At 43.6% G+C, this 27,021-nt stretch overlaps 4 protein-coding genes across 7 annotated transcripts in view; 2 read left to right on the forward strand and 2 right to left on the reverse strand.

Annotated features, from left to right (window-relative positions):
- The window catches only part of lctlb (lactase-like b), a 32,086-nt gene extending 26,757 nt beyond the window's left edge, over window positions 1-5,329 (reverse strand). For all 4 annotated transcript variants that reach the window (XM_067971272.1, XM_067971275.1, XM_067971274.1 and 1 more), the window contains exon 1: window positions 5,249-5,329. The gene's annotated coding sequence lies outside the window, so the exon portion shown is untranslated. The remainder of the gene's footprint in view (window positions 1-5,248) is intronic.
- Window positions 473-6,769, forward strand: crybgx (crystallin beta gamma X). Its single transcript, XM_067971127.1, has 7 exons — window positions 473-580; window positions 1,514-1,725; window positions 3,613-3,661; window positions 3,754-3,875; window positions 4,984-5,119; window positions 5,676-5,815; window positions 6,591-6,769. The coding sequence occupies exons 1-7, from the start codon at window positions 473-475 to the stop codon at window positions 6,721-6,723; spliced, it is 900 nt and encodes a 299-aa protein (XP_067827228.1). The 3' UTR covers window positions 6,724-6,769.
- snapc5 (small nuclear RNA activating complex, polypeptide 5) lies at window positions 5,942-20,209 on the reverse strand. Its single transcript, XM_067971278.1, has 4 exons — window positions 20,095-20,209; window positions 14,875-14,993; window positions 12,628-12,723; window positions 5,942-9,985 (listed from the first exon to the last, which is right to left on the reverse strand). Exons 2-4 carry the CDS (start codon window positions 14,962-14,964, stop codon window positions 9,854-9,856), a joined length of 318 nt encoding a protein of 105 aa, XP_067827379.1. The 5' UTR covers window positions 14,965-14,993; window positions 20,095-20,209; the 3' UTR covers window positions 5,942-9,853.
- Window positions 20,210-20,253: 44 nt separating this feature from the next.
- The window catches only part of si:ch211-107o10.3 (uncharacterized protein LOC407663 homolog), a 39,075-nt gene continuing 32,307 nt past the window's right edge, over window positions 20,254-27,021 (forward strand). Inside the window, exon 1 of the mRNA XM_067971279.1 lies at window positions 20,254-20,976. Within this exon, the coding sequence (XP_067827380.1) occupies window positions 20,907-20,976 (70 nt within the window). The 5' untranslated portion in view covers window positions 20,254-20,906. The remainder of the gene's footprint in view (window positions 20,977-27,021) is intronic.

Raw genomic sequence — 27,021 nt, forward strand, 5'->3', positions numbered from 1 at the left:
TAGAAAATACTGAATTTCTAACGAAATGATTATATATGTCAAATGCACAACCAAAATTAATCAGGTTTGACAAATGAAAATTAATAAAAGAGGACAATTCATTTCCCGAAAGATCGAGTGCACCAGATAATAAATCTTACCTGTTATCCCTTCTTCATTTATCCAGAGTGGGAGAGAGGACACGAACTACAAGCAAAATACATCCCACAGAGAATAAATCTCCCAACTCCAAAATACCCTGCAGCCCTACACAGCTCAAAAACTAACAAAACTTTGAAGAACAATCCAGCACAACACCATTCACTGCCTCCAAACAGAGAGAAAACTTCCTTTGGAACTCAATGGTGCGTTGCTAAATTCAGCTTAGTCACACAAAACTCTTTGTATAGAGTGAGTTTCCCTCGGTAAGCAAACTTTTTTATATGCTGTATGTGAACTAACAACTCGTGTTTTTTGATGACAATACCTTACAATGAGAAAGGACGAGCCCAATGCAGTGATTAGTGGGAATAGTTCTAAACGTAAGCGAATACCTGGCGAGGGAGGACAGGACAATGAGTTTCAGAAATACACCAGCAATGTGGGGAACAGACTGAAAACTGCTGGCTACAGCGGCAATCGCGGACAAAGCCATTTTACCGCACATGACAACCTAGCCTAACTGGGTTTTATATATTTCAACAATTTGGAAATGTAATTATTAGGATTTTTAATTCTTCAGAAAAGCGATTTTGCACCTTATCCAAAAAAAAAACCCTTCTTGCAGCAACCCTGAACTCTTGATTGTAAAATTACAATGGATTATTGTTGTCTTTCGCCAAACTCATGCAGATAAATTGATTGTTGTAATTATCTTTAGCTTTTGTTGGGGTTTTAATCTTTCAATAGACTCGGGGTAGTTGCAAGAACAATCTACACCCCGTCCACAGTATCCGCCCATTGATAGTGCTGTGAGTATTTAATCTGTTCCTTACCGGAGCCATTGGCCGGACTCAGTATCTTCACTAAAGTTCCTCAATAGCAGAACAAATCAGGTAGGATTATGTCTGGGCGCCGACACACGGATAGAAAGGGCTCTCCTTTGGCATGCTCACATTTCCATTTGTAAGATCAAGGTGACGATTTCTCCTGAGATGGGCAGTCATGTCTTTGTTGACGGTGGGGACAATCAGGTGATGAAGTGAGCTGGAGATGTTGCTATTAGACAAGTTAAGTCTCACTTTTTGTGACAAAATCTATGATCTCGCACTCGGACTTAGTAAAGTTCAAAATTACACTATTGCATTGGACGGGGCTGACCTTATGCAAAGGTCCACCCTTCACAATCTCACAGAAATTAGGCCCAACTGTCTACTAAAAGGTTGTTTCTGGAGGCGGGGACCCGAGCTGCTATAACTGGACTTCAATATTCTGCACCAGTTGGGGAGTTCTGTTGGGGTTTGATGTGAGGTTGGAGGATCCTGGACTGGACCAGATTTAAGGTGACACTTCCGTTTTATTTTGAGGCCCTCAGGCTCATCCTGGGCCCCAGAATGTGCGCAGACTTTTGGCATGTGAGATTTGCGAGGAAGCAGCCATCTGTTCCTCGCCGCCTGATGCCTTCCAGCGGTCCAGACACCCTGAAAGCGCTTTGGATATTGGCATTGTTCCCTCCTCGTCCGAATCAGGGTTTATGGAGAATGGCATCAAACCCCTGGGAAAGTTGGAACTTGGCTTCTTGGCAAAGTACAAATTCTCCCTTTTGTGCTCACAGCATCTACCAGGGTTAATATCTCGATACAGCTCCCTCTCGCTACACTCTCTTGATTTTCTATCTAATATCCCAAAAAAAAAGTGTACGTGTCCTAGTGTGATATGGACATCTGCCCAGTGATTTGAATATTTTACTGGTGTTAATCCGGGCTTTCCAATACCCAGGCAAGCCTCACCTATTTTACGAAGGCATCTTTTGACAATATCGACCTGCTCTCAATCAAATTTGACAGATGTTAAATCAGTGAACTGGACATTTCTCAGGCACCATCAGAGTCCGTTGGATAAAACGTGAAACAGATTCTGTCTGCTTGCTTCGTGATTCAGGTGGAGGTTACAGATCCCTATTTGAAGAGGAGCTGGAACTCCCGAGCAGGGATGGAACTTTGGTGGTGACCGTTAAAGAGTGCCAGAAGGTTGATGGTTCAAACCCCACTCCAGAGACTTGAGCACAAAGTCTCGGCTGATACATTATTGCAGCAGGGAGCGAGTTTTATTCTCCATGCTGTGCTTGACCTGAAATTCTTCACGCAGACAGTCTGCAAACATTAGAAAAATGATCCATTCTCCAGCACTGACATCTCTCACCTTGAAAAGCATTAAACTCCTCCCCCAGGATATGGCAAAATAACAATCAATATAAAAGCAGCTAGAATGATATCAAATGGGAATGCATGGAATTCGATAAGATGTTTATTGGCAGTTATGAAAAATTCATATGAATATATTAATATAAATTGCAGATCTCCGGTGGCACTGTTCAAGGTATATTGGATGGTTTATTGTTCTCTACAGAGAGGAGCAAGTTGTAAGATAGTGTTAATTTGAGGTTCAGATTTAATGTCTGTGTGTGGTGGATGTACATTATAGGGTGAGATCTCCCATGGCATTGCTCACGGTGAGTCAGCAGTTCCATTGTGGCAAGGCGGAGGGAGAAATGCTGGGATATGGAGGGGCAGGAAGGGTCCCTATCTCAGTTGAAAGAATGTGAAAGCAACTTTGTCGGAGACCTCCTCAGAGGCAGTGAAGTAAGCGTTCTTTGATTGGTACTGGAAAATAATTAATATTTTCCTTACCCGTTGCAGGTAGGTAAATAAATACCAGAGTTACATAAATAAATCTTTGCATTTAATATGAGGGACAACTCTTTACTGTTACTGGTCATCTGTTTAGCGTGTGGATTTTTGTAGCAAGTTCCAAGAAATATATAAAACTTAACGAGATTAAACTAATTTACATCTTTCTTTACTGATCTACTTAAATTAGGACTTTTATTCCGAACCTCATTCCAAACTTGAATAATAATTATTCCGGAACTTGCTACTTGTTCAAATGGATTTTTTTTGAGTTTGGAGCATAAACAATTAAAAGAAGGGTAACTGCCGTGACACTATTTCCAAAATATGGACAATCGCTCCTCACTCATTCACTGCTTTCTCAACTCTAATTGTGTTCGGTTTTCTTAATGTACTTGCTGAGGCCTAGCAAGTTTTGTGAATGGCCAGTTTTCAATTATAAAAAATTCTAGCGGTTTGATTATTATAACATGTAATGCACAATATATTATTCTGCTAAGGAGGAGGTATATCTATTTAAGGTAACAATGTCTAACTGTTAGGTAAACACAAGCTCAGGTCACTGAGAGTTTAATTGCTGTTTGGTCTGGGAATCTTGCAAATTGTAAAGTGCTTGTCAGTTTTGACTCCAGGCCAAAAAGTGCCCAACATTAAGTAACTGGCCGTTTTGTTCTGAATCTGTAACAAAGTGTGACATCTGCAGTCCGTGTGTGCCCACATATTGTTTTTAATATATTGGTACATACAAATAGTTTAATGACCTTCATTGGTTTTCTTTTCCCAGCAAGCTGGGGTCGGTACTCCAACGTGCTTTCTATGGGCCTGGTGGCTGCGTAAGTAAAAACCAGCAATTATTAACAGCATTGACATCTTGCTGAAGGTTATGGGCGATTGCTGATGTCCCAATCTTTGTGATTCATCTCAGGTGACCCTATATGAGCAAAGAAACTTTTCTGGTAGGCGGTTAGCAGTAACCAGTGACTGCCCAAAGCTGTCAGAATGTAACTTCCCCGAGAGATGCAATTCTGTGCAAGTGGAGAGTGGAGCGTAAGTAGCTCAAAGTTAAACTGTTGTTATTGTTTTCGTGTCTTCACTCTCTTCCCTTGGAGAACAGTGTGAATTGTGGAAGGAGTCCCAGGCTGATAGGCCGCGACGTGAATGCTCCTTCTGTGGCCCTAACCATCTTTTTATCGGCTGCAGTGTGTTCTATCCACAGGATGCAATGCAGCAACTCACCAAGCCTTCTTCAGCAGCACCTCCCAAACCCACCACCTCCACCTCCTAGAAAGACAAGGGCAGGAGGTCCGTGGGAACACCATCACCTCCAAGTTCCCCTCCAATTCACACACCATCCTGACTTGGACATATAACGGTTGTTCCTTCATTGTCGCTGGGTCAAAATCCTGGAACTCCCTACCTAACGGCATTGTGGGAGCACCCTCACCACATCACTACAGTAGTTTAAGGCGGCCCACCTCCACTGTCTCAAGGGGCAATTAGGGATGGGCAATAAATGTCGGCCTTGCCAGCGACACCCTCATCCCAACAATGAATTCTTTAAAAAGTGGACTTCTGTGGACAAGATTGGGCTTGGGCTGTGATGACATCCACAGTAGAATAGCCTGACAATACTCATTGCCAGCGATAACACATTAAGAATGATCACTTGATGGAGGACTGCTGGCAGCTGTGGAACCAGAACCCAGCAAGCATCATTCCCCCACCCCGGAAAGGGGAGGGGAGGAGATAAAAGTGAAAACATACTGTGATCACAAGGCCATTCTAACTCACCCTCTTGGGCAATACAGAACATTACTGTAGGATGAGTATTTACAAAACAGAATCCGAAAGAAAAGAATTTGCATTTATATAGCACTCATAGCCGATGAAGTACTATTGAAGTGTAGTCTCTGTTGTTACGTAGGCAAACACAGAAGCCAATTTGTGCACAGTAAGCTCCCACAAACAGCAATGGGCTGAACGACCAGTTGATTCGTTCTGATCCCTCTTTCCAGCCATGTTGGACTGGATGGTTGCTATGTCAACACTAATTTCTATTTGTTACTCCTCTGTTGATGTTTTATCAGACCCAACTGATTCTAACAACTGTTGCCATGTAAGTAATAAGTTCTTTATTTTCCTTTTTCATTAACAGTTGGGTTGGATATGAGGGTGAAAACTACAGCGGTCACCAATATCTCTGGGATGTGTATAACAAAAGAGAATACAGCAACTATGACAAGTGGCTCGGAACATCAGATCAGATCTCCTCTGTAAGAGCAGTGCGAGAGGTGGGTTCAAAAAAATTGATCTGGCTATAATTTTGCAAGATGCAGTAAATGATCAACTGTGGAGAGGGACATTACTCAATAAATTCCTCAAAGCACAGGGGGAAGGAGTAATTAAAAAATTAAAATCACCTTTATCAGATGGTACATCGCAGAGTTAGGAGAAGCAGGTTCATGGTCAGAGTACCTTGGTCCTTGAGTTTGGGTAGAGGTGCCCCATTGGAGACTGATTGCAACCTCATAGATAGGGGGGAGCCAGTGAAATGGAACAAACAGAAGATGAGCCAACTGCCAACAATCAGGATTTGTTGCAGGACCTATTACTGCACGAAATCACTTATCCTGTCAATCATTAGCAATTGACATGATAAATCCTAGGAGGTTATATTGGTTGGAGAGCAAAAGAAAAGGCAAAAAAGTCATTTTCATTTATGTAGAATTTAAAAAATATATATTTTTAAAATTTGGAATTCCATGTGTAAAGTTTATCAAGAAAAAACTGGAATCATTGGTACATAACTATCAAGTAAATGTATCTTTGTGCCTTAAATCCAATCAGGAATGTTCTCCATCTAAAATTTATTTATATGAAAAACCTGGCTTTTCTGGAAGGAAAGTGGAACTCCAAGAGGATATTCCGAACCTCATTTCCCGCTTCAGTCTCAATCGCTTTTCCTCTGCCAGGGTTCTTGGAGGAGTGTAAGTAGCCTGGACCAAGTGTGAGTACAGTCTAGGCCGAGTCAGCTACATAACAGTCACTGTACTTGAGAAATAATTTATTGTGCAGTGTTTCAGTGTGATGAGGCACTTATATAAACACACGTATTATTAGATCAATGCAGTTAAAATTTTATTCACACCATTTGCACAGGTACTCAGAAGAATCCCAACCATCTCCCCTCCTTCCTAAAGGTGTGGACTGCTGCTGAGGCTCGGCTGGTGCCAGCACCTTTTTGGTATCTCACTCTCCTGGCCATTCGTCACGTGCCTGAGCCTCGACAGTGTCACTGGGCTATCTAACCTCGGGTGGTATCACAGCCACACCTAATCCCATCCTCAACCAATGTCCACGCAGACGCTCTGCAGCCCGGGTCACTGGACAACGATCAGGTGCAGAAACCCTCTCTGGGTAGGGGACTTGAGGCCAAATGCAGCCCTCAGTTGTGATCAGCTATCTCAGCAAAGAATAGGAATCAAAACTCAGGGCTTGATGGCCTGTACGGACAGTGTACCTACCTGTAAAGGCACTAAAAAAAACAATGACAATGAATATTTCCTAATTTCCTCTCCCCATAAAAACCCCACAGCACTAACCATTTAGGGATGGGAGTGCTTCACATTGAATACAATGCTGCCAGCAGTAATATCTCCCTTTAACTAAACATAGTGGGTTAAGGCACAACTTTAAATAGGCATGAAGTTACAGGGTCAGCGGATATTTGCTTATATTGTTTTCCTTTACTGTTAATCATAGCTGGGTAGCCTATCAAGATGCAAATTACCGAGGCCTACACTACATTTTGGAGAAGAGAGACTTCAACAATTATACTGACTGGGGAGCGACTGCTGCCACCGTGGGTTCAATTCGACAAGTCCGCTTCCACTGAGTTAAGGAGAAACTTGTCACAACAATAAAAATCAGAGTTCACAATGTTTTATTATTGGCTATCCTTGTAGCAGTGCAATTGATTAGCTGCAATATTCTGTATCATTTTTCACATAAAGCCCTATGCATTTATTATCTTACAACAATACTTCAAATATGAAGTTAGCAAGGTAGGTTTTCAGTCAAAAAATGTGACCAGTTTGTGCCCTGAAACAATTTAACCAGTCAGTGGATAAAAACTTAGAACACTGTCCCCCCGCCCCCCCAATGTTTCCCCACGCCCCCCCCGTGTGTACAGTATGCAAACTCTTCATTAGGCGTTGTTAATTTTGAGTGTGTCCACCAGAAGGGTAGAGAGAACAGCTCCTGTTGATTCTGTTCCCAGTTTTCCCTCCCTGTTTTTGGGAGGGAAAGGACACAAGATGCATTCAGTGTCTAGCTGACTCTTAAACGAGTCCAGTGTCTAGGCATCAACACCCTTCGGGCTCACTTCTGCTTTCTGCAGTGAGAATAGCTTTCTTTGCAATGAGAATAGCTCAGTGAATACTGGAGTTCACCATCACATACCCCATCAGCCCACGATGCTGCATCTTAGTGTGACTATCTGCCACACGTCCAGGCTGATGGGATTGATTTAAAACAGACCCCACATAGAAAACAAAACACAACAGATGTTTTATTTTCAATGTGAAAAAGGGCTTTCACTGGCCAGGATAAGGTGTTATAGGGCACACACCTTTCAATTCAATTCTTGTAAGTTTTACACAGTTTTATGGTGCTTTTTTAACAGACAATCAACTTCTACATTCACAGTTTTAATATCAAACAAAAGCTAAACAATTCCTTTGAAGCTGTTTGAGGCAGTACCTTGTGAGGTCTCAACTACAATTACACAAAACACATTCATGGATTTACTGGTAGTTCACTGCCTGGTGCATTTGTATAAACTTCTTTTGCGTTAATTTAATGTCATTAACCCATCTTTAATATATTAAAAATCTTACATCTGCACAAACTTCCTGTCAACTTTTTCCATTATAACTTCTTGTGTCCACATTTATAATAGAAACTGCCTTTATAAAATTTGCCACACTGAAATTACACTCAGCTGCTAATGGAGGTCCTGCAGCACCACCACTGGCAGGAGGGTGTAAAAGACGTGACAAGTTTACATAGGAATTTATAATGGAAGTATAAAAATAAAGACAGAATTTATAACTTTAAAATGGGGACTGAATTACATCTGCACTGCCGGTCCAATTATGCTCCACCCTTCAAGCTCGCTTCACCTAAAGACTACACTTAGTCTTGACTCCCAATTTGCATCGCCATGGGAGAGCGACCAATTCAAAAATACACCAGTGAAGGGCTGCACACAAATGAATATTATGCGAATACTATGAGGAATTTAAACCCTTCGGATGGTTTAAGATATAGAATTATCCCATTTCTTGCCAGTATTTCAGGACCCGTTTGTTTATTTATACGACCATGAATCAAAATGCTCAACTTTAGAAATGGATGGGTCAACGTCACCCCAACTTTCCCAAGTTACTTATGTTACAGGGTCAACACTTGGTTCAGTTTGGATTAGCTCACAGTCCCGCTGCAACATTCTGGAGATTGAATGGCACTCCTTATTTATGGCATTAACAGGCCACCGGAAGCTCACCCAACCTGGCACTGTGTCACATCTATTAAAAAGGCACATGGAGGAAAAGAGTGTATTTCAGTCAATTAAAATGATGGCGTTTGTTTTTAAATAGCATGGGTTCAATATAAATGGCACCTCCCATAGCTGCAGTTTGATTGCCCATCTCTCAAAGGCTGTGGAATAGGGCGTGGTGCTGGGAACCCATAAGGAAAACAGCGACATTGTAAAAAATAAAGGGAGTGACTGGAATTACCGGGGCCACTTTACAAATCCACACTCCCTGCTTCGCCAGCCCCCATGGGGCACAGACTGGGAGTTTGGGTGCGTCTCAATACCTGACATGCACTCCCGCTGGGTGAGGCTCCACACAAGGAATTCGAGTTGATAAAATGAACCTGTAAATAAACCATGGCTCGAAGCTGTGGTGCAGCTGCAGTAAATAATACGTCAATGAAAGAGTGACTGCGGACAGTCCCAAACAGCGAGGGGAGCTCAGACAGTGGTTGACCAATGATGTTGCTGATGATTATATCCCATGCTAGGAGGCAGCAGTAACTACTCGCGGGTCAGCTTTTAAAAAAAAACATGATTGGCCGATATCTAGCAGAATAACAGTACAAAAATCCCCATCAATACTCAACAAAACTCATCCGTGCAAGAGGCAAAACATTCAACCAGACCCAATGCATGGCAGCTGGACCTCACCCTCAGTATCAAACACACCTTCCTTCTTGACCACATTTACGAGTGGAACATTATTTCATAGGCATGTTGGTCAAGGTGAATAATATTCAGTTGCTTAGGAGTTTTTACATGGCTTTTCGTGTAAGAAAGTAATGCTGCAGTATTGTTTACCCACCATTAGAGGCCCTCAGTGATGCACAGAAATGATATCGATCCCCAGAGTGGCCGTGAACTGATACTGCAATATTTCAATTTACTCCACAGGTCCAGCTGACTTCATATACTTCTACTGTTCTGATGTCCTGGCATCAATACTCCAAAAAAATTCAGAATTGTAGAATTTCACACCCTCTTTTATTCCTTGGCCACGGTCTTGCATTTTCTTAACCAACTTTTCACAGCTTTTGTTGTGCCAATAACATACACTTCATCTTTATTCAGCAAGCTAAAGGTTAAGCTTTTTCACCCCCGTTTTCTTTTCTCCTTCAGTCTTTCTTTCTCCACTTCTCAAGAAAGGGGGGCACAGCAATCAAGACGGCCAGTTCTAAGTTTCGAATTCTGCACAATATTCCAGCAGTTAACAGACTGCAGCCCTCGGACCACAGAATGGCTGATTTCCACCGTGTCCATCTTATCTTACTTACACTTTTACCAGAAAACCATGTACCCTGACACATCTTGTAGCCAGTGTTCAGAGGCATCACTCTTTACAAGTACAGTTCAATCTTGAAAAAGGAAACGAGCGCATTCTGTTTGTGCTATTTCTTCACATTCATGCCAGAAAATGACCCATTTAAGAGTTGTAATCATCTTCTTCCTCTTCCTCTTCCTTATCGCCCTGTCCTACACGAATAACAGACTGTGATGTGCTCAGCTGAAGCTGGGTTTGATTGATAGCAATTTCATTGTCTACCTGTATCGGGGACTGTAGAAAGAAATGGTTAGCAACTGAAATACATCATGATAGTCATTCAATAGCAACGTCAGATCAGGCTAAAACTATAATACATCTCAAAAAATGTTTAAATCTCTTATGCTGAGAGTACTTCTTTAGATTATCATCCTGGCCTCCGATTTTGTACTTTTGCATCAAATTAAATTCAACACCTTTTCCCTCCTTCCATTTTGTGTACCAATTGCTGACTTCAAAGCCCATTAGGGAAGTATAGATTTGTTGGTTCCATGCATTTGAGGAGCTGGGAATTGGAGACAGTGGTAAGAACAAGCAAATGATGCAGTTCAGATCAAGGAAGAACTTGCATTTATATAGTGCCTTTCATGACCTCCGGACTTCCCAAAGCGCTTTACAGCCAATGAAGTACTTTTGAAGTGTGGTCATTGTTGTAATGGTGTAACTGCGACAGCCAATTTGTGCCGATCCGACAAACAGCAATGTGATAATGACCAGATAATCTGTTTTAGTGAGGGATAAATATTGGCTAGGACACTGGGGAGAACTTTAGTTGTCATCTTCCAAAATTCTATAGATTATGGAACAGTTACCGCAGATTGGAGGGTGACAAATGTAACCCCAAGATTTAAAAAAGGAGGGAGAGAAAACAGGGAACTACAGACCGGTTAGCCTAACATCAGTAGTAGGGAAAATGCTAGAGTCCATTATAAAGGATGTGATAACAGGACATTTAGAAAATATCAACGGGATTAGACAAAGTCAACATGGATTTATGAAAGGGAAATCATGTTTGACAAACCTACTGGAGTTTTTTTGAGGATGTAACTGGTAGAATAGATAAGGGAGAACCAGTGGATATAGTTTATTTGGATTTTCAGAAGGCCTTTGATAAAGTCCTACATAAGAGGTTAGTGTGCAAAATTAAAGCACATGGGATTGGGGGGAATATACTGGCATGGATTGAAAATTGGTTAACAGACAGGAAACACAGGAGTAGGAATAAATGGGTCTTTATCTGGGTGGCAGGTAGTGACTAGTGGGGTACCGCAGGGATCAGTGCTTGGGCCCCAGCTATTCACAATATATATCAATGATTTGGATGAGGGAACCAAATATAATATTTCCAAGTTTGCTGACGACACAAAACTAGGTGGGATCGTGAGTTGCGAGGAGGATGCAAAGAGGCTTCAAGGTGATTGAGACAAGTTGAGTGAGTGGGGAAATACATGGCAGATGCAGGATAATGTGGATAAATGTGAAGTTATCCACTTGGGAAGGAAAAACAGAAAGGCAGACTATTATCTAAATGGTGATAGATTGGGGAATGTTGATGTACAAAGGGACCTGGGTGTCCTTGTACACCAGTCACTGAAAGCAAACATGCAGGTACAGCAAGCAGTTAGGAAGGCAAATGGTATGTTGGCCTTCATTGCAAGAGGATTTGAGTACAGGAGCAATTATATAGTTATACAGGGTCTTGGTGAGACCACACCTGGAGAATTGAGTGCAGTTTTGGTCTCCTTACCTAAGAAAGGATATACTTGCCATAGAGGGAGTGCAGCGAAGGTTCACCAGACTGATTCCTGGGATGGCAGGACTGTCGTATGAGGAGAGATTGGTTCGACTCGGCCTGTATTCACTCGAGTTTAGAAGAATGAGAGGGGATCTCATTGAAACATTTAAAATTCTGACAGGGCTAGACAGACTGGATGCAGGGAGGATGTTTCCCCTGGCTGGGGGGGGGATCCAAGACGAGGGGTCACAGTCTCAGGATACGGGGTAGGACATTTAGGACTGAGATGAGGAGAAATTTCTTCACTCACTCAGAGGGTGGTGAACCTGTGGAATTCTCTAACACAGGAGGCTGTGGAGGCCAATCACTGAATATATTTAAGATGGAGCTAGATAGATTTCTAGACACAAAAGACATCAGGGGTATAGGGAGAGAGCGGGAATATGGTATTGAGATAGAGGATCAGCCATGATCATATTGAATGGCAGAGCAAGCTCGAAGGGCCGAATGGCCTACTCCTGCTCCTATTTTCTATGTTTCTGTTTCTAACTCCCCTGCTCTTTGAAATAGCATCATGGGATCTTTTACATCCACCCGAGGGGGCAGACGGGGCCTCGGTTTAACGTCTTATCCGAAAGACGGCACGTCCGACAGTGCAGCACTCCCTCAGTACTGCATTAAGAGTGTCAGCCTGGATTATGTGTGCAGGTATCTGGATTGTGGCTTGAACCCACGACCTTCTGACTCAGATGTGAGAGTGCTACCCACTGAGCCAAGGCTGGCACCCGAGCATTCCAATGGCAGGGAGAAAGCAAATGATGCAGGACAGAGCATTCCAACGGCAGGGAGTGTAGATGACAGGCTGATCAAAAAAAATGGGAAAAATGGAAAACAAAGTAAGCAAATGACAGAGTGGAACAGAGGCAAAGTGGGAAAATGAAAGGTGTACACAAAAGTGAGCAAATTACAGAAGAAATAATGGAGGACAGAGCGAACAAATGAAAAATCAGGTGAGGTGGCAGAATTAAAATAGTGCACAGAACTATCCAACAGGTTCAGGTTCATTGGCATTTTCTATAACTCTTCGCCTTGTACATTTAAAAAAAATTCATATATTTACAGCTCAGATCGCACTTCTCACCTCTGCAGATTCCGATGCCTGACCACAGCTGTCATTGTCGTCGTCATCACCATCTTCCCTGGTCATGATCATCGACCGCAAGGCCAACTCTTCTACCTGCAGGCACAGCACATGCACTGATATAAGGACATATTCCAATATACTGCTGGCATCCATTGTTAACAATAACCTGCATTCATATAGCACCTTTAACACACAAGATATCCCAAGGCACTTAGAGGAATAATAAGGGAACTGACACAAAGTCATGGAGAGAACATAGGAACAGAAGGAGGCCATTCAGCCCCTCAAGCCCGTTCCGCCATTCAGTTAGATCTTGGCTGATCTGTACCTGAACTCCATTGACCTGACAGGATGTATTGCTGCTACCAGCTTTTCACACTGGCAGTTTCCGTACCCAGATTATACCAGCTCATTAGGTGGTTAGCCCTATGTGGGGCAAGGGTTTTAGGGATCCCATAACCCATCGATGCGGGGGTTGGTGGGGGGGGGGTACTCAAAGCCACCAGATGAGAGCACCCCACTTGATGTCAACCCAGAATTTAGAGCCGGAGCTCCAGTCTCCACTCCAGGGTTTGAACCCACTACCTACTCACTCAGAGGGAATGCTAACCACTAAACCAAAGGCTTGCCCCACTTGATGCCCTTACCTAACAAAAATCTGTCCATCTCAGGCCCCCCGCACCTCTGCCCTACCCCGCCCCCAACCTCCCCCTCGTCCCAACACCCCACCACCTGCCCTCTCCCTCTCCCTCTCCCTCTCCCTCTCCCTCTCCCTCTCCCTCTCCCTCTCCCTCTCCCTCTCCCTCTCCCTCTCCCCCACAGCCGCTCCTGTTGCAGGTCATATTGTGAACAATGCAATATTATACTAGTGGGGAGGGGGATCGGGAGCATCACACGACAGCCAACCTGTACTATACCTGGCCTGGAAACACTTGATACTGGCATTGGATGGAAAGGTGCTCCCACCCCCCAAGGCACTGAACATCATGTAAATAATTCATAGAATTCCATAGAATCTACAGCACACAAACAGGCCATTCAGCCAAACTGGTCTATTCCAGTATTTCTGCTCCACACGAGCCTCATCTCGCTCTACCAGGATAACCTGTTATTCCTTTTCCCCTCATGTGTTTATCTAGCTTCCTTTTAAATGCCTCTATGTTATTCACCTCAACTACTCCTTCACCTCAACTAACCTGGTGTTGTAAGATTCCTTACATTTGTCCACCCCAGTCCATCACCGGCATCTCCACATCCTTGTGGTAGTGAGTTCCACATTCTCACCACTCTCTGGGTAAAGAAGTTTCTCCTGAATTCCTTATTGGATTTATTAGTGACTGTCTTATATTTATGGTCCCTAGTTCTGGTCTCTCCTGCAAGTGAAAACATCTTCTCTACGTCTAGCCTATCAAACCCATTCATAATTTTAAAGACCTCTATCAGGTCACCCCTCAGCCTTCTCTTTTCTAGAAAAAAGAACCGCAGCCTGTTCAGCCTTTCTTGATAGTTATAACCTCTCAGTTCTGGTATCAACCTTGTAAATATTTTTTTACACCTCATCTAGTGCTTATATATCCTTTTTATAATTCAATAAATAAATAAGGGGGCAGAAGTTATGCTGCAGCTATACAAAACCCTGGTTAGACCGCACCTGGAGTACTGTGAGCAGTTCTGGGCACCGCACCTTCGGAAGGACATATTGGCCTTGGAGGGAGTGCAGCGTAGGTTTACTAGAATGATACCCAGACTTCAAGGGTTAAGTTACGAGGAGAGATTACACAAATTGCGGTTGTATTCTCTCGAGTTTCGAAGGTTAAGGGGTGATCTGATCGAAGTTTATAAGCTATTAAGGGGAACAGATAGGGTGGATAGAGAGAAACTATTTCCACTGGTTGGGGATTCTAGGTGTAGGGGGCACAGTCTAAAAATTAGAGCCAGACCTTTCAGGAGCGAGATTAGAAAACATTTCTACACACAAAGGGTTGTAGAAGTTTGGAACTCTCTTCCACAAACGGCAATTGATACTAGCTCAATTGCTAAATTTAAATCTGAGATAGATAGCTTTTTGGCAACCAAAGGTATTAAGGGATATGGGCCAAAGGCAGGTATATGGAGTTAGATCGCAGATCAGCCATGATCTTACCAAATGGCGGAGCAGGCACTAGGGGCTGAATGGCCTACTCCTGTTCCTATGTTCCTAATAGATTCGGTAAGTGTATAATGCTCTATGCTTTGTAGGTTTACCTTGAGTCGGTTTAATTGATCTTGTAAATTGGTTTTGATTTTCAGTAGAGCTTCCTCTTCTTTCTTGAGTTCCTGCAGCCGACTCAGCATTCTGATTCCTTTGGCGGTTTAAAGTTCACCTGTAGGAGGACGTGTAATTTACTAAAGGATAAATGCACCTTATGGGGAAGGATTGTGCCGAGAGGTGCGCTTGATTGTACATTGTGCTCCTTGTAAGTGGAGCCGTCCGTGTCTGAAGACCAGGACTGAGGAAGAACGGCTTTGGTCAAGTACACCGCTAATTAAAAGTAAAATGGAGCGGCAGATGAAACAAATATCGCCCCCCTCAGTTCAGTCAACATCTAAAGAGAAAGATAGTTCAGCAGCTTTGATGGAGTCACATCCACAATGTTAATTAATCCTCTGCACCTTTACTACACTGCTCTTATATGCCACCTTTTTAAAGAAGAGGGCATTTCCACCCCCCAAAAACAAACACCATACCTATATAGGAAATGTCAAGAGAGCTCCCCAATTGTATTCCATTGAGTTTAAAAAGTCGAGGGGTGATCTAATTGAGGTGTTTGAAATGATTTGATAAGGTAGACACAGAGAAGCTACTTTCTCTGGTGGGGGAATCTGGAACAAAGGGGCACAACGTTAAAATTAGAGCTAGACCGTTCAGGAGTGAAATCAGGAAGCACTTTTTCACACAAATGGTAGTGGAAATCTGGAACTGTCTTCCCCAAAAGTGGCAGGGGGTTTGGAACCTGAGAAGGTATGGAGTAAAAGGTAAAGTGTTAAAAAAGGAAAAAAGCAGGAACTAAGTGTCACAAAACATATTTGAAAGTTCTTTTTCGGAATGTACGTAGCATTCGTAACAAAATGGACGAGTTAACGGCACAAATAACTACGTATGGGTATGATCTTGTGGCCATTACAGAAACATGGCTGCAGGGTGATAACGACTGGGAATTAAATATGCCAGGGTATTTAACAATCAGGAAGGACAGGCAGGAAGGAAGGAAGGAAGGAAGGAAGGGGAGGTGGGGTGGGGTGGCTATGTTAATAAAGGAAGGAATCACTGTAATACAGAGAAATGATATTGGGACAAAGGATCAGGATAATGAAACAGTTTAGGTAGAGATAAGGAATAATAAGGGGAAAAAAACACTAGTGGGCATAGTATATAGGCCTCCTAATAGTTGCAACTCTGCTGGAAGAAGTATTAATCAGGAAATAGTCAGGGCATGTAATAAGGGAACAGCTATAATTATGGGGGATTTTAACTATCATAATAACTGGACAAATCAAATTGGGCAGGGCAGCCTTGAGGAAGAGTTTATTGAGTGTATTAGGGATGGATTTCTTGAGCAGTATGTAACTGATCCTACAAGGGGGCAAGCAACCTTGGACCTGGTCCTGTGTAATGAGCCAGGATTAATTAATAATGTCCTAGTTAAGGATCCCCTTGGAATGAGTGACCATAACATGGTTACATTCCATATCCAATTAGAGGGTGAGAAGGTTGGTTCTCAAACAAGCGTACTGAGCTTGAATAAAGGATACTATGATGGCATGAGAGCGGAATTGATTATAGTGGACTGGGAAAATAGATTAAAGGGTAAGACGGTACATGAGCAGTGGTGTTCATTTAAGGAGTTATTTTACAACTTTCAAAAAAAAAAATTCCACTGAGGAAAAAAGGGTGTAAAAGAAATGACAGCCATCCGTGGCTAAGTAAAGAAATTAAGGATAGCATCCGACTAAAAATAAGGACATATAAGGTAGCCAAACTTAGTGGGAGGATAGAAGATTGGGAAGTCTTCAAAAGACAGCAAAAAGTAACTAAAGGATTGATTAAGAAAGGGAAGATGGATTATGAAAATAAGTTAGCAAAAAATATAAAAACAGTTATATAAAAAGAAAAAGGGTGGCTAAGGCAAACGTAGGTCCCTTAGAGGATGAGACCGGGAAATTAATGGTGGGAAACATGGAGATGGCAAAAATGCTGAACAAATATTTTGTTTCAGTCTTTACGGTAGAGGACACTAAGAATATCCCAACACTGGACAAACAGGGGGCTCTGGGGGGGGGGGGGGGGGGGAGGAGCTAAATATGATTAAAATCACTAAGGAATTGGTACTCAGTAAAATAATGGGACTCAAGGCGGATAAATCCCCTGGACCTGATGGCTTACATCCTAGGGTCTTGAGGGAAGTGGCAGTAGGGATTGTAGAGGCTTTGGTAATAATTTTCCAAAATTCTCTGGACTCAGCAAAGGACCCGGCAGATTGGAAAACTGCTAATGTAACACCCTTATTTAAAAAGGGTAGTAGGCAGAAGGCTGGAAATTATAGACCAGTTAGCCTAACATCTGTGGTGGGTAAAATTTTGGAGTCTATTATTAAGGAGACAGTAGCGGAACATTTGGATAAACATAATTTAATAGTGCAAAGTCATCATGGCTTTATGAAGGGGAAGTCATGTCTGACAAATTTGCTTGAGTTCTTTGAGGATATAACGTACAGGGTGGATAAAGGGGAACCAGTGGACGTAGTGTATTTAGACTTCCAGAAGGCATTCGACAAGGTACCACATAAAAGATTATTGCTCAAGATAAAGAATCACTGGATTGGGGGTAATATTCTGGCATGGGTGGAGAATTGGTTATCTAACAGGAAGCAGAGAGTCGGGATAAATGGTTCATTCTCGGACTGGCAACCAGTAGCCAGTGGTGTTCCGCAGGGGTCGGTGCTGGGTCCCCAACTCTTTACAATCTATATTAACGATTTGGAGGAGGGGACCGAGTGTAACATATCAAAGTTTGCAGATGATGCAAAGATGGGAGGGAAAGTAGAGAGTGAGGAGGACATAAAAAACCTACAAGGGGATATAGACAGGCTGGGTGAGTGGGCAGAGATTTGGCACATGCAATACAATATTGGAAAATGTGAGGTTATGCACTTTGGCAGGAAAAATCAGAGAGCAAGTTATTATCTTAATGGCGAGAAACTGGAAAGTACTGCAGTACAAAGGGATCTGGGGGTCCTAGTGCAAGAAAATCAAAAAGTTAGTATGCAGGTGCAGCAGGTGATCAAGAAGGCCAATGGAATGTTGGCTTTTATTGCTAGGGGGATAGAATATAAAAACAGGGAGGTATTGCTGCAGTTATATAAGGTATTGGTGAGACCGCACCTGGAATACTGCATACAGTTTTGGTGTCCATACTTAAGAAAAGACATACTTGCTCTCGAGGCAGTACAAAGAAGGTTCACTCGGTTAATCCCGGGGATGAGGGGGTGGACATATGAGGAGAGGTTGAGTAGATTGGGACTCTACTCATTGGAGTTCAGAAGAATGAGAGGCGATCTTATTGAAACATAAAAGATTGTGAAGGGGCTTGATCGGGTGGATGCGGTAAGGATGTTCCCAAGGACGGATGAAACTAGAACTAGGGGGCATAATCTTAGAATAAGGGGCTGCTCTTTCAAAACTGAGATGAGGAGAAACTTCTTCACTCAGAGGGTAGTAGGTCTGTGGAATTTGCTGCCCCAGGAAGCTGTGGAAGCTACATCATTAAATAAATTTAAAACGGAAATAGACAGTTTCCTAGAAGTAAAGGGAATTAGGGGTTACGGGGAGCAGGCAGGAAATTGGACATGAAGCTGAGTTTGGATCGGTCAAGGCCCTGTGGGTGGCGGAGCGGGCCCAGGGGCTGAGTGGCCAGGTTCTGCTCCTACTTCTTGTGTTCTTTAGATTTGAGGTTAGGATCAGATCAGCCATGATCTTGTTGAATGGCGGAGCAGGCTCGAGGGGCTGATTGGCCTACTCCTGCTCCTATTTCTTATGTTCTTAAAAAGCTGCAGATGCTGGGGGTCAACTGAAATTTTCAAGACCGAGATTATCAAAATTAGGGTATCAAGGGATATGGAGCAAAGGCCAATAAATAGAGTTGAGGTACAGATCAGCCATGATCTAACTGAGTGGCAGAACTGGCTCGTGGGCCTGAACGGCCTACGCCTGTTCCTCTGTATAAATAATCTCAACAGATGTCTCGATCATACAATTATAATTTTTTTTTTGCTTAGATTAACTTCCTGAACAGCCAATAGACAGCTGCACCATTGAGGCTATCTGCTGCAATGTAAACTTTTTCATTTAACTAAAACAGTTCTTTTTAAAAAAAAAAAGAGTACTTGCAAATGCGTGGAATTATCCATTTGTCCACTCAGTACCTGATCCCACACTTCGAACCTTGTGTCCATGTAAAAGGCGGCTCAAATAGTTTAGTATCTATAACCTATCAATGAAAGTTTTTTAAACAGATATCACCTGCATAAAGGGGGAATGGATACTCAGAAGTGAGTACAGGCTTAAAATATCACACCTCCATATCTATAACATTTATCACACAGCATGGAGTTCAAAGAGAGTGGAACCTTCTAGAAATGCACAAGGTAGGTCAGCAATAAATAAATGATGATGATTTACTGTTTCTATTTTCCACTTCTGGAACTTGTGGTTTTCTTTTCACCTCACTCCACATGACTGACACATCATGCACGTTGGGTCCATACTGAAGGAGTAGTGTATGTGTCGCAGTCATTGCGGCTTCAGTTAAGTGACGACCACCAGGTAATAACAATCAGCTCACCATACACTTTGATTAGGTTTATTTCCTCAGATTTCTCCTTCTCTTTTGAAGGTGCTGAATCTTCAACTGTAGTTCTCCCTCCAGTGCCTCATCCAAGTGCCCATCACACACAGGAGCCCTGACAGTGACTGTTAACAGGCTATTTATCCATGGGGTGGAGGGGGAAGGGGGCAGTACTGGTCTCCTGATGTTTACACATTTACATGTCTGACAGCAGAGTCAGGAGTGGGCCTCCTAGTCGATTCTCCCTCCTTTAGCCCCCTCAGACCAGGGATGTGAGGCAAGCTGCAGCTCCAGCTGAGGCTGAGGCTGGCTAACTGAGCACCAACCAGGGGTATAATCTGGGGCTCAGTGCTATTTCTTTAGTGGATTATTTGCTTTCACCGTCAAGGCAGTGAAGCTTGTGTCCAACCAAACCTAATCCCAAACCAACCCCATTCTCAACCCTATCCTCAATCTCAATCCCAACCCCAAAGGCCTTGAGCAATGGGCTGTCCTCATCCCACCTGAGGCCTTCTTCACCTGAATGCTGGTCCTGCCCGGCTCTCCCACTCCCCGAAATACAACAGCCACCGCCGGCTCACCTTCAACCAGCGGCCGCCGCCCCGCGGCTCCCGAGACCAGAATTAGGCGCAAACTCCCAGTGGACCCGGCTTCAGGCCGCTCCGGTCCAGCCGTCCATCACTTCCGGTGATCCGCCGCGCATGCGGAGTAGTTGCCTTCCTGCGGGTGACGTCAGAAGCGGCTTTAAATTCCCCGCGCAGAGCGAGCTCGCGCCCCAGAGCGGACCGACCGACCGGCCATAGCAACCGGGACCGACCGGCCATAGCAACCGGGACCGACCGACCGGCCATAGCAACCGGGACCGACCGACCGGCCATAGCAACCGGGACCGACCGGCCATAGCAACCGGGACCGACCGACCGGCCATAGCAACCGTGACCGACCGACCGGCCATAGCAACCGGGACCGACCGGCCATAGCAACCGGGACCGACCGGCCATAGCAACCGTGACCGACCGACCGGCCATAGCAACCGGGACCGACCGACCGGCCATAGCAACCGGGACCGACCGACCGGCCATAGCAACCGGGACCGACCGACCGGCCATAGCAACCGGGACCGACCGACCGGCCATAGCAACCGGGACCGACCGACCGGCCATAGCAACCGGGACCGACCGGCCATAGCAACCGGCCATAGCAACCGGGACCGACCGACCGGCCATAGCAACCGGGACCGACCGGCCATAGCAACCGTGACCGACCGACCGGCCATAGCAACCGTGACCGACCGACCGGCCATAGCAACCGGGACCGACCGGCCATAGCAACCGGGACCGACCGACCGGCCATAGCAACCGGGAACAGACAGTATCCGCCCACGGAGAGCGCCATGGCTTCTTGGGAAGCGAGAGAGTTTTTGCAGCGACATTCGGTGGGGGTTTGCTCCCTGGCCATGGCAGGTATTGACTTTTAGTGATTTATGTGTCTATTTCCAGATATCTCTGCTCCTCTTCACCATTTAATTTCATACCTTCCAATGAATAAGTCGCCTCCTTATTCCTCCTACCATCTCACACTTGGCTATATCGAATTTAATTTGCCATTCATCCACCTACTCTGCAAGCCCACTTTTAGTAGAAATAAATAAGGCCGTAAAAAACAAACTTAGCACTGGGGTTCATTTCTAGAGGGATAGAATTGAAAAGCAGAGAAGTTATGTTAAACTTGTATAAAATCTTGGTTAAACCACACCTGGAATACTGTGAACAGTTCTGGTCTCCATATTATAGAAAGGATATAGAGGCACTGGAGAAGGTGTGAAAAAGATTCATGAGGATGATATCTGAACTAAGAGTTTTACCTATCAGGAAAGATTGAACTGGGGATCGTTTTTCTAGAAAAGAAAGGACTGAGGGGTGACCTGATAGAGGTCTTTTAAGATTATGAGATTGTTAGGGTAGGTGTAGAGAATATGTTTCCACTTGTGGGGGAGAACAGAACTAGGAGCCATAAATATAATATAGTCTCTTAATAAATGCAGTAGGGAATTCAGAAGAAACTTCTTTACCCAGAGAGTGCTTAGAATGTGGCACTCACTACCATAAGGAGTAGTTGAGGCGACTAGCACCGGTGCATTTAAGGCAATCTAGATAAACACATGAGGGAGGAAGTAATAGAAGGATATGCTGATAGGGTTAGATGAAATAGGGTGGGAGGAGGCTCGTGTGGAGCAGAAACACCGGCACGGACCTGTTGGGCCGGCTGGCCTGTTTTTGTGCTGTACGTTGTGTGTAATTTTGGTGTAGTCTTTCATATTGTTAACTATACCGCTCAATTTGGTATCATCTGCAATTTTCAACACCATATCTCCAATTCCTGAGTCAAAATCATTTCTGTATGTGGTGAACAACAGCGGTCCCATCATGAATCCCTGACAAACATCACTTCCCACTTTCTGCCAGTCTGAGAAACTTCCCTTAACTCTCACCTTCTGCTTTCTGTTTTGTAGCCATTTTTCAATCCATTCTGCTACCTAGCTCTGAACTCCACACGCCCTGTCCTTTGTCATGAATCTCTAATGTGACACCTTATCGAAGGCCTTCTGAAAGTCCATGTACACCACATCCATTGCATTGCCCAGGTCTATTTGTTATTTCTTCAAAAAATTCATTAAGGCTGGTTAAACATGACTTTCCTTTTAGAAATCCATGATGGCTTTTTTTATTACATTCTCCGTTTCTAAATGTTTTGTTATCTGATATTTTAGTGAAGGTTCTAGTGTCTTACTACTGATAGGCTAACTGGCTTCTTAACTGACAGTTGAGTGTGAGCTGTACCTTGAGGAGATGCTTGTTTGTTAAGTTTGTATGCAATGGAGATGAAATAATGGCCAAGATCCCCTGCGGAAACTTGCTTTAATGGGAACCAAAGCCTAGGATCCCCAACAGCTTGGTGACCGTTTTTGGAGGATGATTCATCCTTAATCTTGTTTTTGGCTAGCTTCTGCCAGTACCACCGATGACACTGTATGCCCGAGATATTCCACTTGCCTTCAGAGGCGGAAGCCTCCTTTGGATTTGATTTTAAGTTCAGAATTGTAAAGCCTAGGAACAGGAGTAGGACATTCAGCCCCTTGAGCCTGTTTCGCCATTCAGTGAGATCATGGCTGATCTGTATCTTAACTCCATGCACCCGCCTTGGCTCCATATCCCTTAATACCCTTGGCTAGCAAAAATCTATCGATCGCAGATTTAAAATGATTAATTGAGCTGGCATCTACTGCTTTTTGTGGGAGGGAGTTCCACACTTCTACCATCCTTTGCGTGAAGAAGTGTTTCCTAACTTCTCTCCTGAGTGGCCTTGCTCTGATTTTAAGGTTATACCCCCTTCTCCTAGATTCCCCCACCAGTGGCAAAAGTTTCTCTCTATCTATCCTATCTTTTCTTTTCAAAATCCTAAAAATCTCAATCTAATCACCCTTAACCTTCTATATTCCAGGGAATACAAGCCTAGTTTATGTAATCTCTCTTCATAATCTAGCTTTTTCAGTACCTGTGCCTGCTGTTCCAGATGGTCCTCAAAAGGAATAGATGAATAATTTTAAATAGAAAGAGGCAGGAGGTCAGTTTGAATTCTCTGATCACAAGTTACATCAATAGCTGAAAAGTCCAAATATTCCAAAACAGACACCTTCTGTATCCTTTCCTGCACTAAGTTCCACTTGCCCATCATCCTGATTTTTGCTGATCTACATTGGCTCTTAGTCCCACAACTCATTAAATTTACAGTCTCGTCATCTTTGAATCTATTTGCAGCCTCACCCTTTCCTATCTCTGCAACCTTCTGCAGCACGATCCCCTCTGGCACCCTTCAGTCCTCCAATTCTGGCCTTTAGTGCATTTCCCTTTGTGCCTCCTGTTGTCCCAACATTGGGGGCAGAGCTCTCAGCTGCCTTGTTTCTACTCTCTGGGACTTCCTCTAACTTTCTTTTTCTCTTCTACCTTCAAAAGCCTTCTCAAAACCTATCTTTTCAATCAAGCTCATTGTCACCTCTCCTAATTGCTTCCCGCCATGGCTCGGTGTCCATTCTCATATCCTATTGTTTTCTTTCCTCCTCTTCCCCCCCCCCCCCCCAACTTAAAGCACCATGGGATGTTTTCTATGTTAAAGCAAAGTGTAAGTTATGCAGTTCAAATAGTAATGTTCAAAAACTGTTTCAATGGATGTTCTTCACTGGTTATCTGAGGGTACCTCTATCTGACAGCTTTCTGTAATATCTGTGGTCAAAAAGAAATGTTTCACCAGTGCCGTTGCTGTTGGCAGTGGGTAGATCCCTTTCTTTGTAATGTAGTGATGTACACAGAGCTGCATGCTACTATCTAGAGTCCTGATACATTGGAGTAGCCCAGGTGTTTGTATGTGGTTGGATGACTTGTGTTGACCTTTACGTAGGGGTGGATACGAGTGGTAATGACATAGGATACATACAGCAGACCAGCCGGATCCTACTGACTACATAAATATTGTATATTGTGGGTTCTCAATTTGCCTTCTGTTAAGCCATGGCTACATATGCAAATTAAGATGTGGAGGTGCCGGTGATGGACTGGGGTGGACAAATGTAAGGAGTCGCACAACACCAGGTTATAGTCCAACAGCTTTATTTGAAATCACAAGCTTTTGGAGCTTTGCTTCTTCGTCAGGTGACCTGGTGTTGTGCGACTCCTTACATGTATGCAAATTAAATTAGTTCCAATGTAAAATATTTATAAAACAGATGAGAATTAGGGTTGTAAGCCATATACTTTGAGTAATATTACATTGAGGCAATATGTCACCTGCCAACTTCAAAAAACCTGGCAGAATTTAAAGACTGCAAAACAAAGGTAGAGTAACTGTGGAAACTGGGATTATTCTCCTTAGAGCAGAGAAGGGTAAGAGGAGATTAATACAGGTGTTCAAAATTATGAGGGGTTTTGATAGAGTAGATAAGAAGAAACTGTTTGCATCGGTGGGAAGGTCGTTAACCAGAGGACGCAGATTTAAGACAATTGGCAAAAGAACCAGAGGGGAGATGAGAATTTTTTTTTAACGCAGCGAGTTGTTGTGATCTGGAATGCACTGCCTGAAAGACTGGTGGAAGGACATTCAATAGTAACTTTCAAAAGGGAATTGGATAAATACTTGAAAAGGAAAAAATTGCAGCGCTATGGGGAAAGTGCGGGGGAGTGGGACTAATTGGATAACTCTTTCAAAGAGCCGGCACAGGCACAGTGAGCTGATTGGCCTCCTTCTGCATTGTATGATTCTATGACTTGACTTGGCTCAGCAGAGTTTGTTGCTTGTTTGTATAGATATAGTGAGGAAGAATAGAGCTTCCAAGATGGGGAGCTGAAATGTCCATGATACAGATTAACTACTGAAGTAATAACTTGAAGTGCAAGTATTACGGAGGGTCTCTTTGTGAAATGAGTTCCGACAGTCTCAAACTCATTTCCTAATGAGTACAGGCTTACAGTTTTAAAAAGAAAAGCTGTCCAAAATTTGGCTCAAATTCTGTCCCAGAAGGGAGGCGGGTGTGAAATACAGAGGAAAATGTGGCCAGTGCAATTTTAAGTTAGGATTAAAGACTAAAAGGAGTTTCACCCTGCATCTGAAAGTGCTTGACCCTGACACTGGCTGACATGAGTGGAAGAAATGAACCATTCCCCAGCATTGATGCACTTCACTTTGATGAGCACAAAGAAAATTTATTTAAAATATAGATGACATAAGTGACAAACAGATTGTTTCCTCAGTTCACTTCTGTCTCAGTGCCAGTCTGCTGCTCCATGTGACCTTAATCTGGTGACATTGTAAATTAGCCAAGGAGTGCGAGGGATGCAAAGCATTTGGAGATGTGTAGCATTAGAACCTTGATTGTGTCCAATTAAAAGCAAATAAGTAGTTTTTTTACTGAGAGGAGATGGAGGGGGACAATGTTCTCTTGGCCACATAGCTTAATCTATGCCTTTTCACTAAGCTACTTTATTGTTGCTATGCACTCCTGGTTTGCAGGTTAAGCAAATATTGACTGATTTATTTTTCTTTTCTCCTTTGCTGGTTTTCTCCACTCGCAGACAACGGGCAAGAGAAGCAGCAGTTGTTCTTGCTAATCTGATTTTAAGTGGCATTAAGAGAATTTAATTCCCTGTTCTTGACCTGAAGTTAACAAGGTTGCTGTAACCTTTTGTACAAGTGGTTCTGTAATAGCCTTGACTGCTAGTATTAACAAAGAAACAGTTTCAGGCAGAAGACTTTTGGTCCATCTAGCCCACCTATTCACAGAGCTCTCAGGGTGCATTTCCAATAACCTTGAATCTCATTTGTTGACTAGAGTTTCTTGAAACTCATTGAGGTTTGTTGTTCCACCATATTTATATTATGGAGTGGTTCTGGGAGAAGTGGAGAAACAGCTTCATGTACATAACCCCAATCTTCACGTTCCCCATCCATAGCGCTGTTGACTGAAGAGTTGGTTTGGGAAAATAACGCCATCAAATGTGTTTAAGAACCACCTCACTCGCTCGACTGGGTTGCTGCTGAAATCAGGCAATCATCCGAAGCAGCTCTACCATTACTAGTGGGTACCTCCTCAGAATTCATCCCTGGTCTGCTTTTAATTTTAATACAGGGCTTCATTTGTTCTTGCTGGAGCCACGTGTTACTCCTGGTTTCATTACAAATTCACGAGATGCCATTTGTTTTTCAAAATTGGAGCAACTGACTGGTGTCAGCTTGGCTTAGTTGGTAGCAATCTCATCTCTGTGGAAAAAGATTGTGGCTGCAAGTCTCACATCAGGCCTAGCATGTGTAAACTCGGCTGACATTGAGATGTTAAATTGAGGGCCTTGCTAGGTGGGCATTAAAGATCGCATGGCATTATTTGGAAGAGGAGGTGGGAGTTTTTCTGGTATCCTGGCCAACATTCTTCCCTCAAAAAGCACCAAAAAAAAGTAAACTGGTCCTTCCTCTCTATTTGTGGATGTTTTGTGCAGAATGGGCCACACTAGTTGGTGGAGTGAAGTGATTTTGAGGTGTTTCATTGATGTGATGAGGCACTAAATAGTTCAGGATTTGTTCAGAAGTTAATATTTTTAAATAAGAGCAGTATTTCCCCCCGGTTACATTCTGATAAGGAGGGTGGGGTGGTGGGGGTGGGTGTTGGGTGGGGTGGGGTGGTGGGGGTGGGTTTTGGGTGGGGTGATGGGGGTGGGTGTTGGGTAGGGGGGTTGGGTGGGGTGGGGTGGGGGTGGGGTGGGGGTGGGGGGTGGGGTGGGGGTGGGTGTTGAGGTGGGGTGGGGGGGGTACATTTTGCTCCATTTTGAAGGTTGGCCACTGAGCCATTATCCTCAATCCCAATCCCTGCCCCACAAAGATCAAGGTATTATAGTATCGTAGAAGGTGCACAGCACAGGAGGAGGCCATTTGGCCCATCGTGCCCGTGCCAGCTCTTTGAAGGAGCT

Source organism: Heptranchias perlo, chromosome 34 (assembly GCF_035084215.1).
Source record: "Heptranchias perlo isolate sHepPer1 chromosome 34, sHepPer1.hap1, whole genome shotgun sequence".
Classification (NCBI taxonomy): domain Eukaryota; kingdom Metazoa; phylum Chordata; class Chondrichthyes; order Hexanchiformes; family Hexanchidae; genus Heptranchias; species Heptranchias perlo.

Excerpts from the sequence above, each read along its gene's own strand:
- crybgx (XM_067971127.1), top strand. The coding sequence starts at position 473 with ATGAGAAAGGACGAGCCCAATGCAGTGATTAGTGGGAATAGTTCTAAA. Across the intron at positions 581-1,513 it reads TTCAGAAATACACCAGCAAT|GCTCATCCTGGGCCCCAGAA; the intron begins GTGGGGAACAGA and ends TGAGGCCCTCAG. Across the intron at positions 3,876-4,983 it reads GTGCAAGTGGAGAGTGGAGC|TTGGGTTGGATATGAGGGTG; the intron begins GTAAGTAGCTCA and ends TTTCATTAACAG.
- snapc5 (XM_067971278.1), bottom strand. The coding sequence starts at position 14,964 with ATGCTGAGTCGGCTGCAGGAACTCAAGAAAGAAGAGGAAGCTCTACTG. Across the intron at positions 12,724-14,874 it reads ATCAATTAAACCGACTCAAG|GTAGAAGAGTTGGCCTTGCG; the intron begins GTAAACCTACAA and ends CTGTGCCTGCAG. Across the intron at positions 9,986-12,627 it reads AGGCATCGGAATCTGCAGAG|TCCCCGATACAGGTAGACAA; the intron begins GTGAGAAGTGCG and ends TTCTTTCTACAG.